The 24,645-nt window shown below is 55.5% G+C and overlaps 2 protein-coding genes across 15 annotated transcripts in view; one reads left to right on the top strand and one right to left on the bottom strand.

Annotated features, from left to right (window-relative positions):
• The window catches only part of SH3PXD2B (SH3 and PX domains 2B), a 77,806-nt gene extending 69,321 nt beyond the window's left edge, over positions 1–8,485 (top strand). For all 8 annotated transcript variants that reach the window (XM_083799278.1, XM_083799276.1, XM_083799277.1 and 5 more), the window contains one exon: positions 589–8,485. In XM_083799278.1, the coding sequence (XP_083655404.1) occupies positions 589–2,019 (1,431 nt within the window). In that variant the 3' untranslated portion in view covers positions 2,020–8,485. The remainder of the gene's footprint in view (positions 1–588) is intronic.
• The window catches only part of NEURL1B (neuralized E3 ubiquitin protein ligase 1B), a 128,234-nt gene continuing 110,403 nt past the window's right edge, over positions 6,815–24,645 (bottom strand). For all 7 annotated transcript variants that reach the window (XM_083799290.1, XM_083799287.1, XM_083799286.1 and 4 more), the window contains 4 exons: positions 15,762–16,322; positions 12,270–12,977; positions 11,383–11,508; positions 6,815–10,627 (listed from right to left, as the gene is read on the bottom strand). In XM_083799290.1, the coding sequence (XP_083655416.1) occupies positions 10,383–10,627; positions 11,383–11,508; positions 12,270–12,977; positions 15,762–16,322 (1,640 nt within the window). In that variant the 3' untranslated portion in view covers positions 6,815–10,382. The remainder of the gene's footprint in view (positions 10,628–11,382; positions 11,509–12,269; positions 12,978–15,761; positions 16,323–24,645) is intronic.

Below are 24,645 nucleotides of genomic sequence, written 5' to 3'. Positions count from 1 at the left end.
AAAAGCCCTTCCAGAGTTCCACACCCAGTTTTGCTGGCAGAATCCCTGTTGTAGATGTGATTTTGCTTTTCAAAATATACACTGTTATTATTTAAGAGGATTTTTCTTCCATGGCTGCCCCAGTCTGCTCGTCCTAGTCCTACTTCTGGAGTGCGTACAGACCGGATGGCTGCTGATCAGTGCAGTGATGCTGCCGGTTGATCGCTCCAACAGTGCCACGCAGTGGCCACTGCCAGTACCTGGCGTCCTGCTCCTGTCTGCTGCAGCATCCTCGACGTGGCTATGTCACTCCTTGGTCCCAGCTCATGATGTGCAGGTCCCCTTAGCAGGATTCCCTCCTGGTTGGATATTGGTCCTGTGCTTTTTGTGCTGAGCTGAACATCCACTTGTAAAAATCATTTGTGCTCGTTTTCCTTGTGATTATACGGCATTTGGATATCAGGTTGGGGAGGAAGGAGCCTGGAAGCCACATGCCACTCTGATATTATTTCAGAGATACTGAGGATCCCCTTTTGGAGATACTGAGCATCTCCTTTTGTGCAGAGGGGGCTGCTGAGTGTGTGTCTGAGGTTTCCTTTCCTCCTGCAGGTCATTGAGAAGAACCTGAGTGGCTGGTGGTACATTCAGATAGAGGAGAAGGAAGGCTGGGCCCCCGCTACGTTTATTGACAAGTACAAGAAAACCAGCAACGCGTCCAGGCCGAACTTCCTGGCTCCGCTGCCCAACGAGATGGCCCAGCTCCGGCTGGGCGATGCCGCGGCAGAAGGCAGTGCCAGCGAGGAAGCCACGGGACCGTGCAGACCTCTGCCCGAGGCTCCCCCCAACGGCATGGACTGCGGTATGAAGTGGGCCAAGGACTGGAAGGGGAAGGAGGCTACTGAGAACAGTGACCTTGCCTTGGCCTGTGGGTATGAGGAGATCTCGGACCGTGACGTGGAGGAGAAGCCCAGCCTGCCGCCCAGGAAGGAGTCCATCATTAAGTCGGAAGGCGAGTTACTGGAGAGGCAGAGGCCTCCCCCCAAGCCCCCAGGCATGATTTTGCCCATGATCCCGCCAAAGCAGTCGGTAGCCCCAAAAGACAGCAAGAAGCCCGAGCTGAAATCAGAGAAGGGCAAACTCTTCCAGCTGAAAAACGAAATGGGGCTGGAATGTGGACACAAGGTGTCAGCCAAGGAGGTGAAGAAGCCGAACCTCCGGCCCATTGTCAAGCCAACCAAACCAAAACCTGAGCCTGTGGAGGACAAGCCTGAGCCAATCACCCAGAACCCCTTCTTGAAGTCAAGACCTCAGATCAGGCCCAAACCCGCTGCAGCCCCCCGGACTGACCCCCCTCCAGCCGACGATAAACTGGACATCTGCAGCCTGCGGAGCAAGCTGAGGCCTGCAAAGTGCCCCGAGAAACCCTCCGAGCCGGACGCCACCACCAGCGAAAGCTCCTGCGGTAACACCACAGTCACCTCGGAGGCTTCTGGAAGGTTTCAGGAGCGACTGAGCGTGGAGAGCAAACCCCTGCCCAAATCTCCCCCGGGCCCAGCCATCGTCCCGGCTGCCCGCGAGCCCGCGCCGCAGCGCCCGGTTGTGCCGCCCCGCAGGCCACCGCCACCCAAAAAAACGGCGTGTCCTGCCGCTGGCCCCGCACCCGAGGCCAGGGCTTCCCCGCTGCCGGGGAGACCCATGCTGGTTCCTCCCAAAGCCAAACCCTTCCTGTCCGCTGCGATCCAAGACGAAGCCAAAGTGAAAAGCAGCTTAGGCCCAAAGGTAATATCCAAGGCAGTGGAGAGAGGGGAAGCCAAGGAGAGGACATCAGCCCCTTTCTCCAACCCGGACATCTCCAAGGAAGCTCTCTACGTGGCAGTAGCAGATTTTGAAGGCGACGAGGAGACCAACAGCTTTAGAGAAGGGACGTTGTTTGAAGTGCGTGAGAAGAACAGCAGCGGCTGGTGGTTCTGCAAGGTCCTGACTGGGGGCCCTTGCTGGGAGGGCTGGATCCCTTCCAACTACCTGCGGAAGAAGCCATAGCCTGTCCTCTGTTTACATGGTCGGAGGTTCCCCGTTCTCCCACCTGAGTATTTAATTAGCCTATTAATTTATAGTTTTCCATAAGGCTGGCTTTAAAAAAGAAATAATAATAATTGAGATACCACACATTCCAGCTGGTGTCTGTTGGAGGCAGCGCGCTCGCCCCTCGTAGCCCAGCCTCCTGTTCCCACCGCGTCCCACCGAGCTCCTGCTCTCCCTTGGCTGGCTGCCACGGGCTGCCCTGGCCACGCTTCGTGGTGTATGGACCCCAGCATGGTCCTCCGTGCTGGGGAAGTAGACCTCGATAGGTGGGTTTTGCCACCTGTACTGGGAAATCAAGAGGCAGCAGCAGCCAGGGAGAGGAATGCAGCTTGGCCCTGGTACCAGTGAAGGAAATCTGGCCTCGTGGAGGGATTTGGTTTTCCCTGAGGCTCAGGGTCACGGTTGAATGTTGTACGTCGCATTGCTTAGTCCAAATGTGTAGCAGAGTCATAGGAGATGTGGCAAAAAAGAGGGATGATTGCTCAGAACAGGGTCCCTATAGCTCTGCGTGCATGTGCAGCCACGACTGCACGCTGGGGGCCAGGTGCTGCACTCCACGCTCTGCCTTGCTTTCCCCTGCACACGTCATGGGACAGTCCCATGGTCCTTCCCCACTCTGCAACGACAAGTGTTAACTTAAACATCCTTCTGGTGGGAAAAAATAGAAAAAAAAGAAAAAAAAAATGCACACATGCGCACACACATAACAGGTCCTCTCTGCTGACCCAGGGCACTATGCAGACCGTACCTTGCAGTATTACAAGCAAACAAGAGGTGTTTTGCTTCGGTAGCTGAAGAATACTATGCAACACACAGAGGACCAGAATGACCCCAAAAGCCCTGGAAAGAGGATGCTTTGCTTTCCTTGCAACACAGACTGCGCTGCCCGTCGGACTAATAGGGGACTGCCCGTTCCTGCGACCCACCGAGCTTCCCGGGGCTGGCGGGCAGCAGCCAGGAGGTGGGTCCTTCAGTAGGTGCTGATATTATCAAGTGCAATCCAGAATGTGGGAGTTCAGCTCCTCATCGCAACCAGTTGTGAGGCGTGTCTGGTGCTCAGGTTGCTCCCTGCCTTGTTTGCCACCCCAGCTTTCTGTCATCCTGTCCCCTGGATTCTTTCAGTTCCCCCTGTGTGTCGGTCAGCTTTGGGGGCTTCAGGTCAGATGGAGCCTGGGTTTTTTTCCACGCTGACCATCCTGCCTGCCAGGTCTGATGTTGCTAGCAGTGATTTTTATCCCAGCGGGAGGATGGATGTGGTCTCCTCACCTATTGCTCCCTTGTGCTGCTTTCCTCCTGTCCGTACGTGGCTGCTTGCAGATCGAGGGCCACGTTTCTCTCTCTGGAAGAGCTTCATGCCCGGCACTTCTGTGGGTTTGCGGCTGACCAAGCCCATTTGCCCTTTCTATTCTAATTGCAAGTGTAAGCGCTGCAGATGCAGTTCTGCGGCTACGTTCTTTTGCTGCTGAAAACAATTAGAGTTTTCCCTCTAATTTGAAGCTAGCAGAATTGAGGGCACTCTGCATGCCAGAGGAGTGTTGTCCGCTCCCTTGAGCACTTGCTGCCTTCCCTTGTCCCATGCTTTCTATGCTGGAAATGTGGACTTAGAGATAGCTTTTTGTACGTACAGATGTGGTGGTGCCTCAGGGCAGGGTCCTTTGGAGAGGTGATGGGGCAGTTTGTCCCAGCCCTGTTTCATAGGTAGAGAAGCCCTGACCATGCTAGTCCACCCAGAAGCCCCGAGGTCTGTTTTCAGCCGTGGGAACTCATGCACCCCGATCTCTGGCTGATTCCTCTCCTTCCCACCTACAGGTTTCTCTGATCACACATCAGCCTCTGATCGGGCTGACTCACCTGAGCTGGCAATAAGCAATACATCCGCAACCCAACCCAATAACCAAGCTGCTTGCATGGCACATAAAGAGGTGTTGATGTGCTCCAAGGAGAGTTGCAGGGAACAACACTGCCTTGTCTCTGCACACCCCTTGCTCCATGAAGACTCTCCTGCCATGGAAGTGGACGGGGGACAGGCCAGTTAGGGCAGAGCTGCCCAGCAGCCAGGTGCAGCCCCACCGTGCTTGGGGAGGGGGCAGGAGGAGCTGGGTCCCCCCACCCGCTCTGGCTGCTGGCAGTCACGCAGGGGGTGGCAGGGGTGCCCGTTTCCCATGGCGCTGCATCCTTGCTCTCGGTGCTGAGCGTCCTTTCAGGCTCAGAAGGCTCTCTCCTTTTTCTGCCTCACAGACCTCACTGATCCCCCTCTTCCTTGTAGGGAACAATGCTCTTTCTGTTGCTTCCGTGCTAAATGAGGGCTATTTCTGCTTTCCTCCCAGACTGAGCCTCAGAACTGGTAGTGCTTCATTTTGCTGACACAAGTACTGTATTTGGCTCATCGAGCGCGTGACAGCATCGGTCCCTTGTTCCCAAAGAGCTTCCCAGGAGGCAGGGTGCGTGCCAGCATGGTCACTCACCCTCGCAGGGTGCCGACACCGGGAGCCTTACCCCTCCTTCTGCTCCTCTGTCTGCGAAGGGACCGCAGGCTGCAAAACCCAGACCCCGGTGGGGGAGACGTGCTTGGTGGCCACGCAGACCGCGTCTCCTCGCCCTGCCTCGCACGTCACACGAGGCCGAGCCCCCCGACTACCTCGTGAGGAGGAGGAGGAGGAGGAGGGCAGCCCGGGGTGCTCGGGGCCCTGAGCACTGCCGTGGTCCAAGCCCGAGCTTCCTCCTCGCCCACCACCAGCACAGCCCGAGGCGGGGGCATCGCCGCGGCCGGGGGGCAGCGGAGGGCTGGAGGCCCCCGCGCTGCCTCACGCGCTCCCGAAGCCGGTTTGTTTGTCTGTGTCTCGCTGTATTATGTAAGCGCGTATAAATCGACATTGCTGTGGGCGGGTGGGGGTGGCAGCGGAAGATAGATGTAGCCGTGTAAATGCCGTATCTGTACTTTCACCATTAGGGGTTGAGTTTTATTTCTTATTTTTAATTCGTTGGGGGTTTGGGGGCTTTTTTTTTTTTGATTTTTTTTTGTGGTTTGTTTTTATTGTTTTTTTGTTTGTTTGTTTTTTAAGAAATAAAAGAAACGGCTTGACTGGTTTCAAGCACCTTGTGAACCCCTGGCTGGCGTGTGTCTGGGCTGAGCTGCTCCCTGTCCGGGTGGTGGCAGCTCTGCGCAGGGACCGGGTCTGGGCGCTGAGCAAAGTGTCCTGAAGGTGTGAAATGTGGCTGGATGACCAGGGCAGGGGGCTGCCGGGGGGGATACAGCATGCGCAAAGAGCTGCTGCTTATCGCTGCAATGGCAGTGACATTGAGGAGCCCTGAGCACGGATTTTGGTCTTGCAGTCCCCGGTCACAGATAACCCAGCTCCCCCCGCACTGCTGTGCCCCAGGTCACCATCCTGCGCAGGGCTGCGAGGAGCTCGGGCAGGGCTGTGCAGGCAGCAGGCGATGGCCCAGTGCCTGCTGAATTACCTGCAGCATCAGGGCCGGTCTCCCTGCCTCCGGCTGCCGTTGGCTCACCTGCCTGCAGCACGCGCCCCGTGCTGGGAGCCCACGCTGTGTGGCTGGCACATCGACAGCCCGGGGCCCGGTTTCTGCACGGAGCCACCACGCGGCAGGAGTGAATCGGGGAGGAATTCAGGGCCGGTGCCATAACCTGGGGTATTGCACCACCGCGCACGGGGCCTGTCCCCAGCCGGAGGGGCAGGGAGCGTTGCCACGCTGCACCCCTGCGGACGCGCTGCTCCCCACCCTGCCGGGGCTCGCCACTCCTGGCACCGTGTGATGCTGGCTGCAGCCCAACGCTCAGCGCTTGTGTGGGTGCCCCACCAGCCAGCGCCGCGAGCTGAGCTGACAGAGCCCTAACGAGGGCTGGTCTGCGGCCACGGGAGGCGCATGTTACGTGTGTCACCATGCCCAGGCTGGTGGCTGCGGGTACAAGCGATGGGAGCAGGCAGTGGTCCTGCAGACTCGCCCCAGGGCGTGCACGGGTGCATTGCTCTGACACCAAGTGCTGCCTGAAACCTGCAGCGTGAGGCTGGTGGCAGCTCAGGAGCATCAGCCCCCCTGGATAAAGCTGGGCCACACAGCCCATACCCAGGCATTTGGCCATAAATAGCCATTGTCGGGCTCCTTCACCACCTGCAGCTTGCGTGGGTCTCAGCGCTAACGCGTCAGCGTGGCTGTGCTCCTGCCAGGGCAGAGTTATGAATGAATTCTTCTACTCCGCTTCAAACCACATCTGAAGTGACTTGACTGGTGTCTGGCTTCAACCGGCCACATTTCAGAACATAAACAGTTTACAGCACAGCCTCCTGTCGACCTCGGCTTGTTAAATACAGAGCCAGGCAGCTCGGGGTGGAGGGGGGAATTAAAAAAATAAAAAAATAAAGAGTCCAGCAGCCCTCCTGCCCAGGTGCTTGGCCCCCTCCCCGAACAGAGGTGCAAGTGGCTGGAGCAGGCGCCCCCTCCTACCTCAGTAGCCCCAAAATGCACCTTGCTTTTTACTGTAGGGGCTGCCAAGTTTTCAAGGGCTTGCAAGGTTAAAGGAACCTTCAAGGGACGGAGCCCTGCAGTGACCTGCAGTGACTTTGGAGCAAAGCAAAGCTCCTGCAAGGTATTTAACCATTGTCCTGGAGCAGGGGTGCCGGCAGGGGCAGGGGGCGGGCAGCATCCCCGAGCCTCTAGCTACTCCTGTTAGCCCAATTTGGAAGAAAAGCTTTTGCTCAGCCTTCTGGTCACTTTTAAATGCCAAGGAGCCCTCTTTACAAGCCAAAATTTTATTTGTTTCATAAACAAGTAAAATTATATTAATGTAAAACAGATAAATGGACAAAAATAAAACACACACAGCACTGAACACAACGCTATAGAGTACTGACATGTAGAAGTGCAGGTCCCTCCCTCGTGCGACCCACCCCCACCCCGGTCCCCCGATGATTTGCTTGGAAAGCCTAATACAGAGGCGCACCGTCTGATTCAGCTTCGCCATGACATACAGATCACAGTATTGACTCGTAAAGGTAACAACAAGAGAGTAACTGGCTTGGAAAGGGGCAAGGTCAAAGGGTTCCCCTACTCCGCTTTTGCTTTCTCTATTCCTTTTTTTTTAAACAAATAGGAGCGGGGGGTAAATCCATAGAAATAAACACTTTTTTTCACTCCTAAATTTATATATATATGTTTATATATATATAAAGCAGGATTCTCGATGAACACAAAAAAAAATCTATAAAACTACCACTGATCTGTGATATTTTCTCCCCATTTTTCTTTGTTTTTTAAAAGTTGCTTTAGAAAGGATAAAAAGTGCACAGACACCCTTATAAGGCACAAACAGATCTTCTGTACAAATCATATATCATCGGACTGGTTAAAAAAAATAGCAATACGAGTACTAACGATTAAATCTGTAAGAGGCTACCTTTTCCTGGAAATCTTTTTAAGAGGCCTCTGCACCTGTTTTGAACACCCCTGTCGCTCTCAGGTAGGCAGGGCGCCACGGCCACCGCTGCTCGCTCCCCGCCCCGCTGCTCGGCCGCACCCTGCACCCCGGCGAGGTTCCTTACCCACCCGAGCTCGCTCCCTTGCCGGCCCTGCTGGATGCCGTGCCCTGAAATCACTCGCAGCTGCTACAGCAAAAGGTAAACCTGTGCAACCTGGTCAGCTCGGGTGCCAGCTTGGAGCGAGTGGTTTCACTGCTTCTCCACGTTGGCTTAAAAGAAAAGAGCTACACCAAGAACTAAGCCAGGCGTGCAGCCAGCCCTGCTCGTTGGAGACCTGAGGGGTCGGCCATCTGAACCGGCTCTGCGCGTTGGGGGTGCTGGCTCCAAACAGGACCAGGCACCCCAAAACAGGGACTGTGGCGTGGGGCCGGCTGCTGGCGTTTGTTAGCCCAGCGTGCTCCAAGCCAGCAGCGCTCACTGTGAATTCAGACAGCTTTCCCTGAACTCCTCGTCAGGCCAAAGCTGCCCACTGCAGCCCGCTCACAGAAGGGCGCAGCCTGACCCACCTGGCCGGGTTTCACCCTGCGGTCACGTATTTGCCACCACGGCACCCGGCGTTGTGCCCGGTGACCGCGGCTGGACCCTGATCTACAGCCGGGGGCTGGGCAGGACCATGGAGGGCCTCAGCTGGGCAGCGTCAAGCTCGGCACAAGGCTTCAGCTGCTGGAAAACTGCAAAACAGAAAACCGGAAAGCTCACCGCTGCGTTTTGCAAAGGTGAAAAAGTGTCGCTGCACTGATGGCTCTGCCGGGGCTCAGCACGCGCTGATGCTGCGTGGCCGGCGCTGAGCCGAGTTTCTAAAAAGGGCTCTGCAAAGCCAGCAGGCTCTCGTGCTGATGCAGCAGGGCAGTGTCTGAGAGCTCTCACTCTAAAGTAGCCTCTCATTTATACACTTAATGGAAATGCTAATTAGCTCTTCAAGTTTTTTTTTTTAAAAAAAGTTTTCTCCGTGCCCTGTGAGCTGGCACATTTGGCCAGCCTCCGAGCAGCTGCGGCCCGACGTGGGACGGGTTATCTGCTCCCCTGGGTGTGCTTCCCATGAGGTAAGAGAGGCTCCGGGCCAGGGACCGAGAGCAGCCACACAGCCGTCACGCTGCCAGCAGCACGCCCCCGCTACCAGCCCGGCAGCAGTAGCAGGACAGCCGGCGGCGCACCCACAGCCAGAAGCGGCAGGAGCAGGCCGCCCCCTGCGCCCGGCAGCCCTGCGGTGTGCTTGGGTGGGTTTCGTGCTTGGTGGCACACGGTCACTGAGCGAGAGCGGCATCGGCCCCTCTCTAATCGTGCCGTTTGCATCCTTGCTCTTCACCTCTTTACCAAGCTGGACCAGGCTTGGGGTGTGCTCGGGATGAAGGACCAGAGGGGAGGCCTGCAAGGGGGCCGAGGACGGAGGGAAGCTCCTGCAGGAGCATCAAGGAGGAGGACACCAAGCCCCCGCTGCTGTCTGCTTGTACACTTCCCAGCTCCTCTGGGTTGCTGCTGCTTGTGGCTAACATCACAGCTGAAATCCATCTACCTTTTAAGTCCCAACATCTGATAATAGCCTCAGAGCCTTTTTCTTTCCTTCTCCCAAGTAAAACCAAGTTTCAACCCTAGTCATCTCGATAAGCTCTTGTCTATGGCTGAAGCCTCCCTTAGGACCCAGTGTCCGGGCAGTGGGAGCTATGTTGGGACGCCTGGAGAGGCAGGAGAAACGCAGAAGGTGAAGCCAACACATCTGCAGTCCCCAGAAAGAAAAGGTGAGCCCGCGGGGACTGGGGCAGACGTGGATTTCTCACCACAGGCTCCAAAAAGTCCTTGTGGTGGGCAGGGAGGGAGGCCGAGCCCTCCGCTGGCGGCAGGGGCAGGGTGAGGGACATGAGCCGGGCAGGGCCCCGTGAGATTCACCTCCCTGCACCTGGAGGAGCAGAGCAAAATGCAGGCGTACGTACCTGCGTGTGACAAAAACTCGGTTCAGCCGATGGCAGCCCATCGCTTTTCCCAAACTGGGATTACAGCCCGCTCGTCCGAACACCAGTCTAATCCACAGGCTGAAATTTACGGCTGCATCAGCAGCCAGACATGGGGACGGTGTGTGAGCTGCCCATTGCTGCTGCTGCAGCAGTTGGGTTGTCTGGGGCTCTTGCTGGGCTTGCGCACCTTGCTGCTACCCCTCGGCTGCTCCCCAGGTCCCAGCCTCCCTGTCCAGTTGTCCCTGCTCTGCCACAAAAAGCAAAAGCTGCTTTATCTGAGGCCAAACCAGCTTCTCCATGTGCCCCAGAATTCCGCTCAAAACCCAAATAAGTGAGACTCTGGCTGTGCTACCATTTGGGCCTTAGCAATTTCACCTTAAATGGATGGGTATTACATTTTCAGATCAGTTTTGTCCACTTTGAGCTCTCCCACTGGGCCTTATTCTGATTTTGTTCCACCACAGCGCAGGCACCCCAGGGCTGTTTGGGCTTTGGGGCTGGGAAATCCAGTGGCACCCAGCACCGAACAAATGGCAACGTCCCCGTCCTGACCCACACCACCACGAGCCTCATCCTCCGAGGGAAAAAAGAGCCTTCGCACAGGGAGTTTCCCACTGGCAGCCGGGTCAGGTCCCTAACACAATTCACCCAATTAACCCGCGGGCACGCAGCCCGGCCGGCACGGCAGCCTTGGCTTTGGGCCCCATGTGATCCTCAGCTCAATTTTATCCCTGAATTGTGCCCTACCAGTCAAATAAGGAAACACAGATAACGAGCCACTTGATAACGACTGACCAGCACGATAACCCATAAGCAGGGACGGAAAGGCATGGTTACTGCTAGCGGTGTTCTCCCTTCCTACAGCCCGAGCCGGGCGCTAAGGGCGGTAGATTTTAATAACATCTTTGATGACCCGTCGGCAGATCGGGCAGCAGGCGTTGAGCTGCTTCTTCAGCTTAAGACCGCAGGTGTTGCAGAGGCACATGTGTCCGCAGGTGTAGATCACCGTGTCCACCTCGCTGTCAAAGCAGACGGTGCATTCCCCGTTCTTGCTGCTTGATGGCTCCGGAGGGGGGAAGACGGGAGAGATGGGGGGGCTCAGGGGGGAGCTGGGCGCAGTCACTGCAAAGGAGGGGGGACAAACAAGATCAGTCAGTCACCAGGATGGGGCAAGGCTGCCCACAACACCCTCGAGTCATATTTAAGGCCCACCCTTCCTTAGTCGTATTATTTAGCCAAATAACCCCCCAGCGTACTGTCTCGGTGCGGATCATGCCCTCCCGTTCAGGCAGACAGGCAAAGTGCAGCTTGCTGGGGCTTCCCCAGGCAGGGGCACTGCTCTGCAGGGGGTGTGGGTGTGCAGAGCCCCTGCTCTCCGGAAGGAGCCAGGCTCCTCGCAGGGCACCCCTATGCCTCGCCCTGTGTGCTCGGCTGCTGCAGCACAGCACGACGGTGGCTCGTGCTCAGGATGGTGCCAGCGGGGAGCTCTCAGCCGCCTGCCTGAGGCCAAACAACTGCAGATGAGCATTTATGGGGGTACCCAGCAGTGCAGGGAGCAGCAGCCCAGGTCGTGTCACACACACCCAGACCAGGCACTGCACACCCCTGCTAGCGCGGCAGCTCCCTTGCAACGTCTTCCATTAGACTGACGAAGTGGGAAGTAACCCAGAGCTCCCCTTCAGGCTGTGGAAAACTTCCCAACGGTTTGCTTTTCCTTCCAATTATTTCTGTTGGCCTCGCAGTAGGAGAAGCATCTCCCCCTAAGCTTTCCCCACTCTCTTACATAGCCCTAGCATCCTCAGCAGTCGGTGTTCAAGCCTCGGTGTACTCCCGGCTTGGCAAACCCCGCTGGGCGCCGCGGGCTGGGCTCTCCTTACCGAGCGAAGACTCGGAGGCAGACGACGACCTGTTGACGCTGAAGGCCATGTCCGAGTCGCTGTCGTACTGCGAGCCGCCGGGGGACCCTGAGGGCGAGACGGTCACTGGGCTGGACTGCACAGTGCCTGCAAGCACAGGAGAGAGCTCAGCCCGAGCGGGCGAATGGACGCACGGACCCTTCTGCTGAGCCCTCGTGGTGAGCTGCTCCCACCCTGCACAGAGCCGCTGAGCCAAGTGCTGCCCCTTAGCCGTGTCAGGGGCATGGAGCTTTAGCTGGGACCTCTGGGTTCACTGCCTCCTGGACCTTGCTGTGCCTCCGTACGGTTTCTGTCGGTACTTCAGCCAGGTGAGCACCGGCTTCTGGGTGCAGGGTGCAAGCGGCCTCCCCGCAGCCCTGCTCTCTGCAGCACAGCAGCCTCAGGCTCTCGCTGTCTCGTGTTGGGGCAGAAGCAGCTGGGAAAATGCCCTGCTTTAAATGTAAACCCGCTTTACAAAGTCACCGAGGTGTGCTTTTCTGGCTGTCCTCAAGGGGAAGGGAGAAGCACTACAGCTGTGCACCAGCAATACTTTAAAAAGTGAGCTCTGATACCAGCCAGCCCCACACACAGCTGTCCCTGCCTCCTTACCTGCTGCTTATGTTATCGCTCAGCTACCAGCCCCTTCTGGTGGCCTTACAAAGGCTGCGTACATCTGTGTGACAGCTACCATGTCTCGCTTGCTCCTGTTCGCCAGCGCAAGGTCGGGTCAGAAGCTGCTTACTCACATCAGTGGCCGCCTTGCTCAGGCAAGCAGCTCTGCTACAGGCAGCCCAGCGCCCCCCTTCTGGCCCAGGGCACCTCACCAGCCAGGTGCTCCCCATCATTCTTCCTTTTAATAATGCACTTACCCAATATTTTGAGCTGGTTGATTACACCATGGATTGTAAAAAACACCCAGAGAGACTGAGAGGTGTCCACGCACATGAGCATTCCCCGGCTGGCTCCGTTCACGCCGTGGTGCACCTCTCCGTTCGGCAAGACCATGAAACTGAGGATGTCGCCGCTGTTGAGGACCGGGAACGCCCGGTACACCACCCAGTACTCCTTGCGGTCCAGGAGAAAGTCCGGGTCTGCTGGCAGCTCGTTTGTCCGTAAAGTACTCGGATCACAAGAAGTGATGCCAAACGAGAGGGCCCCGTAGTAGGGCAACCCAAGGTGTCCCACTTCCACAAAGAGGCTTTCGCCGATGTGCAAAGGCCGGTCAGAAAACACCAAGGTCCTATTGCTTTCTTGCCAGTTGGTGCACGCAACCATCCGGTCCTGAGAAAAGGTGATGTCAGGTCCGCGGGTGGGGTGGAATCGCAGGTCCGTGTCCAGGAAGGCTGGGACCCCCGGGGCGCGCTGCCGTCGGTTTGGGCAGCAGGGGATGAGGTGGTTGTCTGTGGCGAGCCCCGGCACCCGGCTCAGGTTTAGGTTTGCGATTTTGGCCACCACTTGGTTGTTCTCCAGCTCGTTGTTGTTGAAGTTGGCGGAGTCGTGGTTGCTCTGCGGAAGGCAGGTGCTGAGACGGGCGGTGCTGAGACGGGCGCTGGTCATGGTCTCCGCAAACATGCTATCTGCGAGATAAAGCCAGCGACACGGGGCGTTAGAGACAAGGCACAATGGGCTACTCTTACCGCTACTATTGCTATTATTTCAGCCTAGGGATTATCTGAATTCTGCTCCTCCGAATGGAAAAACAACGGAAAAATTAGACAGAGGTCAGCCACTAACGAACACAGGGCTGGAGAATCAAACGTGGGGCAGGCAGCAGGCAGAGGAACAGCTGCAGCTTGGCACCAGCTGAGGAGAAACAAGTGTTGTGAAATCCCCATGTCACGTGCGAGCTCCTTGCTCTGGTGAACTGGGCAAAGCTGTAAACCGGCCTGGTTCTACAGATTTCTTAGCGGAGGGGTCTGATTGCTCTCAGGCTGCTCTCTTCAGGAGGAAATGTCTCAATGGCCCCACGTCCAAAGGTCTTGTGCGAGCCCAATCTGCAACAGCGTTGGGTGAAGGAGCACAAGCGTGACTTTATATTCCTTTCACACTCATCGCTGCCTTAAACTGTGACATGTCCAGACGCAGGTGTGCCCAAGAGAGGTTGTTTTACGACAAGATTTCACGCCTTGTATCTCAGGAGTGTTCACACCACTGCAGAGATTTTGAATTGAGAATTTATCACAAAATCTCCTTGCTGCAGGTGTTAGAAAGATGATTTTTTTTTACAGTAAGAGAGTTGTTTTCCCCTTTCACAGCAAAGGGAAGGTCAGGATTCTGACTCTTAACTCATTTCCCACATTTTCACCTTGGCCATGCCAGGCCAAGGGGGATTTCAGGATGTGGGGAGGTTCAGGAGTGCCCTTCCTTCTCCAGGACTGCCCGGGGTGCCTTGGACATTTCACTCCAGAGGGAAGGCAATAACCAAACAAGCAAAGCCAAAGCCCATGGAAGTCAGAGTGTTGGAACGAAGCAGACTCCTCATCTTCCCAAAGATGGGGAGGCATGAAGCATCCCAGCACCAACACTGCCAGTGACTCGGAGGAGAAAATCACCAGGGTTTTACCAAAGGAGGTAACTCCCCAAATGCATCCAGCGGCTGCGAAGGAAGGGCTGCCTTAGATCAGGAGCCTGTGCAGGAGAGGCTGCCAGGGCAGTCCTGGCGGCTGGACCAGCTGCTTCTAGCAAGCGCAGGGCATCTGGCAAGAAATGCTCCCCCAGGGGAGGAGAAAGCCACATCCAAGCTTCATGATGCTGAAAGATGCGTTTTGTGCAGCTGCATTCAGTCTGTATATCACAGCTTTTGCAACTTGCAAAATTTTGGGAGGATTTTGAGAGACAAACACGTCTCCTAAGGCATCACCACATCTGTAGGAAGAGGCAGCATCCACTGGTGCCCCAGGTGGCTGAGCATCGCTCCGATGCCTGGGGCAGCTTGTGGGGCTTGGTACTTTGATCCGAAACAAGGCAGAGTACAGCAGCCCTCAGGCACAGGCTTTCACTGAGCTCTTGGCCACCGCAGGCAGGGCTGCAGGGAGGCGTGAGGGCAGAACTAAGCAGCATTTTGTTTTCCTAACTACAGTGTGCTGAGGAGGAAGGACTGCTCTGGCGAAGCAGCTGCACTGGTCAATGCAGCAAACGCTCCCTCGTCTCTGTGATGAGCACCAGAGGCTGGAGCGTGTCACGGCTGCGATTACAGGATGAGCTACTGGTAAGGTTTAATTACACATTTGAGGCAGAGCAGGCAGGTCAAAGTGTTGTTTATGCGTAGCGTTCCCAGCTGCAAAATCATTGGTACTGCTCTGAAGAATGTGTGGCAGAGCTGCCTGCCCACCAGCCCAACCATTTCACAGCCCGGAGCCGGTGCCTGCTCGGTGTGAGGACGGAGGCACCAGCCCCTCCAGCAGGCGCAGCTCAGCTTGCCTGCTAACACTAAATCAGCTCCTAGGAGCCCCCCAGGAAAGGGCAACACTTGTATTTTAAAAGGATTCCCTCTGGTATAGACCAGTTCAAAGCACTCCATCTAGAGCTCAGCGTGTTTGCTGTAAAAGTCACAGAAGGAAAGTGATTCCGTGGCACCCGGCTCAGCTTGCTAATGGGGATTAATTCATCTTCTCTTGCAGCCTTTCACAGGGATGGTGCCTCGTAAGCCAGGCAGGCACCCCCTGATTGCAGGGATCTGCTTAGGGGTGAGGGGGGATGTGACACGCAGTGCCCAGGGTACTGGACCGTATTCTGCACTGTATTTTTTGATCTCTCCTCATCCTGAGCTGCAGCCGGTGCTTTGCAGACGTGCGGTGATGCCCATGCGGAAGGGAAGGATAAGTCAGGTTACGTCTGCAAACACGGCTTGCCGAACTGCCAAATTAGGTGGCCACCAAGGCCGAGAGCTCAGAGAGGGGCTGGGGAAGGGTGCCAGGACACAGATGGGGAATGGATCATAATTTTCCAGTGGACTGGCAGTAGCTGGGAAAGAAAAGGGAAGCCAGAGCTGCTTGTCTTTGTCTCTTCAGTCCCTGGGACCGTGCTGGCAAGCAGCACCACGTTTTTCCATGCCATAGCAGCACAGCTAGCTAAGTAAAAGCTGGGGAAAGTTACATGTAGAGATTTCCATCTAGCCCATCACACAGCTGCTATAATGCACAGCCTTAGCACTTCCCATCACTGACATCCCTGAAGCGTATTGCTTTCTGGATCCTCACTGCTGCCAAAAGAGAAATGATTAATTTGATGAACAAAGGCAAAATTAGTTGTTCTTAAGTGTCCCACAGAAGCAATCAACCAGAGAGATCATGCATTTTCTCTCCGTGAAGATGCCACTGTGGAAAGAGCAAGGAGCAGAGCAAGCCCACCTGCACACTCACCTAGTATTTGCACTTCGTGGGTAATCCCGTAGACATCTATGAGCGCCCAGAGAGGACTGGAAACTTTAATACCACAGTGAAACAATATCGGCTCCTCGTCGTTAATACTGTAGAAGACTCTCCCATGACGGTCCACCCAGAAGGCCAAGATATTGTCCCTGACGGCGAACCTCTCTGGCAAAGCCTTGGCCCAGTACCCGGGCCGGGTGACCAGGTCGGGGCAGGCATACTTTGGTATGTCGTCGGAGCTCATCTGCGAGGGGTCGTGGATGGTGAAGCCGAAGCGCAGGGCCCCGCTCCAGCCGTGGTGCACGGCCACCAGCTTCAGCCTCACTTTCTCGTAGAGGTGGATGGGCCGGTTGGTGAAGGTGACCCCGTTACAGAAGCTGTTCCTCCGCGTGGCGCGGCGCGAGTGGGCGTCCAGCCGCACGTTCTTGCCCTTGGCTTGCGAGTGGAAGCGCGGCGGCTCCGTGACGGCGAGGACCGAGCGCCTCTCATGGCTGCTGTTGGGCAGGCTGTAGTAGGGGCGGCTGGAGACGGAGCGGGTCTGGTGGCTTGTGTCTGCGGAAGAGAAAACGGCACCCAGCATGAGGGCTTGGCCCCAGCCCCGCGTTCGCTCAGCCCGGGAAGCTCCGCCGCGGGCTCCCCCCGGGCGGCGGCGTGGCGCTTTGCACTGCTCGCTGGGAACAGGGCTGTTTAGTCTTAAAATGCTGTGCTCGGCCACAAGCTGCTCTTTGTTCCAGCAGCTTGGCCCCCAGCTTTATGCAAATCTAAGGCAAATGTGGCTCCTGGGGGCAAAGGCTAGGCAGCTTCCCTCTGCACCCTGCAAAGTTGGGCAGAGAGCATCCTTTTGTTCTCGTCAGATGCATCCTCCTGCAGTCGGAAGGGCCTGATGCTGGAACTGTGGCTCCCCGTTTCCTATTTCAACGCACGTGTTGTTAAATCATCACGTTGGCTGGCTGGGGCCAGATTCCCACAGTCTCTGAGAATCACGCATGTTAAGATCAGAGGTGCTCAGGATCAAAGGCATACCTCGGGTTTTTGTGCAGCCACCGGCTCCTCTGTCCCTTAATTTTGTAATGATGAACACTGCTTTTGAGCAGTGCACGCACCGAGACATTTAGCAGCTGGAGCACTCCCCCTGCATCACCAGTGTGTTCCTCCAAAGCTGCCAGCCCAGCCCCTGGCTCGGATACCAGATCCAACAGCCATGGGAAGGAACAGTTCATCCCGCAAAGCCTCGCCTTTACACGCAACCTCCCGTTGGAGCTCAAAGCTCCTTATAACCGACGCTTGTTTGCAGCTTCGCAGCACCACAGATGGCGCAGAAATCCTGCCGCCCTCCCTTTACAGATGGGAGAAGGAGAATTTATGAGTGAGATCTTGCAGCATTTCAAGTCAATAGCAATTTCGAGACCGATTTCAAGAAAAAGCAGATTTGAGGCCTAAAGGGAAGTTCACAGAAGCGTGAAGCAGGAACGAAAAAAAAAAAGAAACACTTCTAATCTTAAGCCTGAGCTGTAAGTTCCCCGAGGCAGAGATGCTCCCTCCTGCACAGCCCCAAATGCAGTGGGACCAAAATGCAGTGGGACCAAGCTCCCCTGCGACCACCACCACGGGGCTACCACCACTTCGGCTGGGGCCATTTCAGCAGGAAAAAGCCTACTGGGTTGGGCAGTGAGAAGCTGGGGCTTGTGTTCATGAGCGGCATCAATGAAGGCATTTGGGAAGTAACCGCTGTCTTTGTGACTGCAAAAGGAGCGGGGCAGGAGCTGGGCACTGCATTATCCATCTGCGACAGGAGCCGAAGAGCTAAGGCTGGAAGCTCCTGCTTCCGCTGAGCAAACGGGGCAGTCCTGAATTACGACAGGGACACGCAGAGGCTAAAGAAAAGGGCCTTTGTGCGCGCTTCGTTGGACCCGCACGTGACTGTGAACCGTTCACCCTGCTGTACACGAACGTGAGCAAACACGTCCCTGCCCTCGTGCCTGCGGGGCCTGCACCCCTCCAGCACCAAGGGCAAGAAGGCAGCGACCTGGGGGAGATGGGCAGGAGGCAGCCCCCGGCTGCTGCGTCCCGTGGTGCCATCCTCACTGCCCCCCGCAGCAGAGGGGCTGCAGGAGCCCCTTCTCTCCCCAGTTCCCAGCAGAGAGCCTGGGTGTTTGCCTCCCAAAGAAATGAGGCACAGAAGACGGCTGCTGTCACCACAGAACCACCCTCAGCTCACCCGGGTGCTGCTCCACGGGGCTGCCTGCAAATGGTGCCGGCAAGCTGTGCCACCGCGGAGGAGCCACCGCTCTTCTGGCCGTGCACGCACTCACCTGCTCCTCCTGGATGCACGGGGCCTTCAAGCCGCTTAAATTATTAAAATGATGAAATTAAATTGATCTTAACGTTAGGCAGAGTTTTAATTTCTGGCAGCGCTCCCAGGAGAGGCTCCGAGGTGCCCACGCGCAGGGGGCTGCCGGCAGGGATGGCGGTGGCGCACGGAGGACAGAGGGTGCAGGGCGCACCCCCTTCCAGCGCTGCTTCCCATCTGCCCCGCCAGAAAGCAACTTCGGGACAGTGTTCGGTTTTATTTTTGTTTGTTTTTTTTCGGTGTGTTTTTTTTTTTTTCAAAACAGGAAAGCATATTGTGACTAAACAATAGGAAAGCCTCCCGAAGGAAATGAAGGGATAATTTATTTATAACGCCGTTCCCCCTGCACGAACACCTGGCGGCTGCCACCAGCACCAGAGCCTGACATAACCCGAGGCAGGGGAGGCACAGCTTTCCCACCGAAACCCACTCGGCGCTGAACTTGGGCATGTGTTTTACTCATTATGTACTGAAGGGGACGAGGCAAGCTCAACAGGATGTTTGTGCATCTGAATTGCCCTCATTTGCAGCTCAGCTTTCACGGTTTGGCTCGCCTTTCAGTCCCTCTGCTAGTTCCCTAACCCCCACTGAACCTCCCCTCTCCTGCCTGGGCTTTCCCACCCAAAAACATGTCAGAGGGGTAATGACAGCCAAAGCCAGGGCAGAAACGCCACCCGCTTGGGGGCCCAATGCTATGCTGGGCAGTCAGGAGCTACGCCAACTCCTCCCTCAGCCCTGAGGTTCCTACGACGCTCTGAGCAAGTCCCTTCTTCTCCTTCCGCCTCACTTCTCACTAAAAGAGAGAAACGGCATTCCTCCAGCCTGCGGGAAGCCAGGAGGATCCAAATGGTGAGGCTCTCAGATGCTGCAGTCCCTGAATCATCATCCAGCCCCGGGTCATCGGATGGCACACGAACCCACTGGGCACCCCCGGGTGATGCCCCGTGCCCCCAGCCAGTGCTCTGCTGCTTTTCGTGCTGGAGTTCTCTGCTTTTCCTTCCCACCCTCACCAGCCGCACACGGCGCTCACAGCCTTGGTCTCTCAAACACAAGGGGGGCTTCAGAAGATGGAACGAAAAAGCTGAACCGAAGAATTAAGAAGGGTGCAGGCAGGGCTTCTCGCTGACACCCGAGGCAGACACCCTGGCTGGAAGGCAGCTGGCATTAACAGCCACATCCTCGCGGCGTGACACGGGCTGGGGCTAATGGGGACTCAGGCTCCCAGCTGTGCCAGCGCACATCCGAAACTTCACCTGCTTCCCAACAGCCCAGCACATTTGTTTCTTAGGTTGCGCTGACCTTTGGAGAGGATTTTTTAACAAACACACGCTTTGCATGTCAAAAAGATACAGCAGGCAGACCCTGGACAAACTCCACATATGTATCACGGTTCCAGTTCTAAAAATACACATTTTTTTCACCCGCTTGTTCACAGCATCAGGTCTGCTGCAGCACAGCACTCCCCCTGAGAGCAGCAGGTGAAATTCAGAGCCAGAGCTCTCTGAAAGCCGCTGCTGTGCAGGGCACAAGGCTGGGCAGCTGGCCGGGAGCTGACCCCAACGCTGCCCGACCCAGCCCCATGCACACAGACCAGCAGGGCGGCAGGAGCACTGCGAGGAGGAGGAGGAGGAGGAAGAAGAAAAGGCAGAGGAAGAAAAGGAGGAGGGAGAAAAGGAGGAGGAGGACACCGTGCTCCTGGTGCGCCATGCGTAAATCCCGGGTCTGCACTGACTGTACAACCGCTGCATCAAGAGACATTTGCTGTGCCCCGTGTCCCTTTCCTTGGGACTCACGGATAAATCCGTGACAAATGAAGCGCAGGATCACAGGGCAAGCAAGATACGGGTCAGGCAGGTGCCGAACAGGAACACGTACAGGATAAAGCAGGATGTGAGGGGAACAGCAATCTCTGGGAGCAGTCCTGGTGGTAGCAGCTGGCAGAGCACGGCGCGTCAGCATGCCACTGCCGTATGGTCTCCCGTGTCGTTCATATGGGGAGAGAAAAAAGGCTGAAGGGTGTTATCAATCCACTAACGCTCACTGCACAAGAGAAAGGGAACCCACCCAACGCCCCGTGTCTTATCTTTATGGCCGCTGCTCTATCAGCAGCATTGCGACTTTTTCCTACTGCAGTGGATAGCTGGGGCGCCGCTGCAACAGCCCCGTTGAACATTAAACAAGCCTTCTGGAGAGCGGGGGCAAGGTGGCTTCTGCTTTCAAGCAGGAAAATCCCGGCAGGCCGGGACGATGCGGTCACGTTTCGTGCACCCATCACACGCCGGCAGTTCCGCCCTCGCGGGCCGAAAGGCGACCACGGTGCGGCAGGAGCGGGGTCCGCGCCACGCTCGCCCCGCCGCGCGTTGAACAAAGCCCAGCCCCGTGCTGCCCCGGTGCGATCTTATCTGCTGAGAACAAGAGATAAAAATCTGTTCACATATAAATTTAGCCCACTGCCTAGACAGTGTGTTTTGCTGGCGGTTGGGTTTCGTGTTTTAATGCAGAAAACGTGTCGGAGCTCTCTGGGAAGTGCCAGCTTTCACGTATTCCACGCTCGGCGGGGTGAGTTTGTAGTCAGGCTACCAAAGGCACCGCGCGGCTGCTGCATGAAACCCGCCTCGTTTCCAGGCATCCTGGTGGTTCAAACATGCGCCGATTGGAAAACACAACCACACAATTAATAAGTATCCCCGTTTACATTCCTGTGGCTTGCGTGACCAGTCCGGAGCCCTGCTTTGAGAGAGGTCTCCCTGCCTGTGCCTCTAAGCCCAGACAAATTTCCAGCCAGTTAAAAAATCCACACAGCTCGCTTGTGACAGTGAGATAGAAATTGAGGTGTAAAGGAGATGTAAGAGCCTGGAGAGACTCACAGGAAACGTGGCTTTGGTGACATTTTCTACAAGACTAACTTGGGAAGGAGGCGAGAGGAGGAAAGACATGTTTCTTACAGAACGTAACTACCCGGCGAAGCAGGCACCTTGCATGCCGTGGGGAGCTCCTGCAAATGCAAAGCGCGACCACGCCATCTGAAAAGCAGCAGGCAAAGAACGGTTGCCTTGGCAGGAAAGCAACCCCAGGCCCTCGCTCTCCCAGGTAACTGAATGCCACGTAACGATGGCAGCATCGGAGCCAGGAAACCAAAAGTGCAGCTAAAGCACCACCGTCAACCTCCACGTTGCACCAGCTGGCTCGAAGCAGAAAATAAACCACGGCAGAAGGCCTGCCCCAAGGCCGAAAGGTGCTGAGACAACCCCTCCGTGAGCCAGAAGCCATCACCCAGCCCCAGGACGCGGCCGTGCAGGAACCTCGCCGAGGCCACGTCCCCACCTGGCAGCTCTGGCGCGAAGAGCGAGCGCATCCAATGCTCGCAGCGCTGCCGGCACGTGCTTGTAAGGTCAGGCTCATCCAGGCGGGCTGGAAATCGGCAAAACATCAGCACATTGTCCCCAGGTAATCAGAAACACGCTCTCTAACAGGGACATATCACTTCTTCATTCCTCCTCTGTTCATAGGTCTTTATGTCTCTTTGCCGTTGTGCCTCCCTACTGTAACAACGCACAGAACAGTTCCCTTCTGTCTGGTACCTTTAGGAGTTTCCACGCCTCGCTATTGCCTTCTTTTATTGAGGCTGAAGGTGCTTGGCCCTTCAACTTGGCTATAGATTTGCTTTTGTTTTAATGAAATAAATCTTTTCATCACCTGCAAATGAAAGACCGTTTAAACTAAAACAAACAAACAAAAAAAAAACCACAGAACCAGAATAGCATTTCCTAATCTGGAACCAAACGATAAAATACTTTGACCTACAGTTAGTTTTATTTATTTATTTTCTTGCCCAGGTGACGCAGCCAAGAAACTGTCTTCCAGTGGTAAAGGAAAGCAAGCCTGATGCATCCAAAGCCAGTGTACGTACGGCTTTGATGGTGTAGTATTTTCAGAAGAGCGTCTGCTATCCCCCAGGTCTGCTATCCCAATGGATATTCCGATGGGCCTGCAAGTACAGGGCAGTCCCCTGCACTCCCCTCCGTTCTCTCCTGTTGTGCCTCTCGCTGTGCACGCGTGAATTCTGCTGCAAAGCTGGCCGCATCTTTGTTACGGGTTTTTAGTTCTCCTGCATATAAATAGCACTAAGAATACACAGAAGCCAGAGATTAAGCAGGGAAGAAATCGCCTCTCCCGTATTATTAGCAAGTCTGGGTCAATGAGTCTGCAACTCTAGTAACAAATTCTTAGACTCGGTTAATGACAGACAGAGCAAGAGCGAGCGGGAGAGAGATGGAGGAAAGGTAGGGTTCGTGGCATAATCCCTGCTTAAGTCCTTCGGTGCGAGCGATGAAAGCAGCTGCAAGATGGATGGGGAGCCTTGGAAGTGATGCCGCGGTGTGGCCCCAGCACCCAGACCTGCGCTGCTCGGAAGGCCATGCCCAAGAGCCAAAAAAGAGCTCAAAGAGCCTTTGAGGGATGTTGGGGATTTGAAAGTCATAAAATGCGGGATGCAGAACTAGATGAAACTTTTGTCTACTGGCCAAAGATAAAAACACCTTGTCAAAATCAATCAAGCAGCCACTCTTACTATAAATAGCTCTTATTGGGAATGTTTGGACTATGTTCACTAATAAAAAATAATAAATAATAATAAAAGTAAATAAATAAAGTAATAAAGCGTATGGTTTCATACACCAAGAGCACAAACCCTGGCTTCTTACTCGATGCATCATCTGCTTGCACAATTGTTCCCTTTTTTATAAAGTTGAGGGTACCGCAGGGAGAGCAGAGGGCTGCCTAGCTCACTTCATCTTCTAATCCTGAGCTCAGAGCACACAGCACAGTTTTGGGAAGCGATCAAAAGCTCGAAGAAATAAGCAGTGGACATCTGTTTGAGCAACTCCGCAAACGGTTCCCGACTGCTGCGCTAGGAGACTAAATATTTTCCAAGTCTAAATGCTCAGCTTGTCAGTCAGCAATTAAAGTACGTATCGTTGGGACTTCTTATTTTCACTGCTCTCCAGGAGCAGACAACACAGCGCAGGGCGAGGCCGAGAGCACCAAGAGCCCCAGCGCTCCAGGCTGGGCAGACGGGGCTGGGGAACGAACTCAGCCGGGGACCCAGGTGGGAGGAGAGGGGCAGAGGGGTGGAAAACCCTCGTGTTCTCCGCAGCCGTCGGGTTCTGCTTTGGTTTACAAAATGCATGCAGACATGGGCTATTAATGTCTAACCCCCATGGATTCACAATGCAACACTGTTTTTTTCCAATGGCTGTTACTTCGGGCACGTCTGGAGCCCGCTCCCACCCTCCGATGAATCGCTTCTGTTAAACCTAGGGCATGGTGCTCACTGCCACTTAAACCCAGCGCAGAAGGCCAGCATCCAAGGGTCTCTCCTCTTTCAGCAGTGGTTCTGCTGTTATGCCACGCACCATCTTCCTTGTGCATTCCCAGCCTGACTCGACAGCCCCACGGCACCGGTGTCGGGGCGCTTTCGTCTCCACAGGCTGCTCCTACAGTCATCAGAGGAGAGGACTTTTGACCATGCAGCATAGCTCAAATACAGATTTTTGCAGAGATATTCTTAATATCATGGGCTGTTGTGCCACCGGGGCCTGTCTCACGGACACAGACTGCAAACACAGCCTAAGTGCAACCCCAGGACCCACAGGACGCCACCAGTGGGGCTGGGGGGCTGCTGTGCCCGCAGGCGGGAGGACGCCTTGTGTCTGTGGGACACCCCTCGTGTGTTACTGCTCATCACACTGCGCGGGATCCCAGTTAGAGTATACCTCACAGACCGAAAATCAAACCTGGGTTTGTCTCCTTGTCCCCAGCTTCTCTCCATTCATTAATTTCTGGCTTCCGAGACTTTTTTTTTTCTCCTACAAACAGCACGAACAGCTCAGAAATGTTTCTCAGAGCGATGCTCTGTGTTTAAAAACCCATTGTCCTGAGGCGGTGTTTTCTTTCCCCGAGCACAGCAGCGATCTGTTGAAGAGTTAGGAGAGCATCTGACGGGCGTAATTGCTGACACTGAAACTCTCCATGCCCCCAGCATCTCCCCTGGCCGCCTGCGCAGCACGTAACGACCATTAATGCAGGCAGGCTCCCTCCTTCCACCAAGTCCCTTTCCTTCTGACCAGCTGTACCGAGTCATCTGCACGGGGGATTTATAAATAGCGACCATCTCGTTCCAGTGTTAATGGCTTTTAATGAAACTGGAGAATGAAATGCATTCCCTTTTAATATCCTCACAGCAGCGATTTTATTCCATCGTGGCGTTTCAACCCCGGGCTCATGGAAAGAGTGCTGTAGCTTGGCACATCCTTTCCACCTACCCATCAACGTGAGCGTACAGCACAGGCAGGAACAAAAAGGGGGAAAGAATTTTGTTGTCCCCGACGCAGGAAACCCACCCACCCCCTGCAGACACACCGGGAGGGCAGCTTGTGAAACAGGAAGGAAAAAAAAAAAAAACCCACGTGAAGAGCAGAAGAGGTGACTGAGCCTAGCTTTTGGTCCCATTGTTCTCTGCAAACA

Source organism: Anser anser (genome assembly GCF_964211835.1).
Source record: "Anser anser genome assembly, chromosome: 14".
Classification (NCBI taxonomy): Eukaryota; Metazoa; Chordata; class Aves; order Anseriformes; family Anatidae; genus Anser; species Anser anser.
Note: the sequence above shows the minus strand (reverse complement) of the source record. Positions and strands in the feature narration are given on the sequence as shown.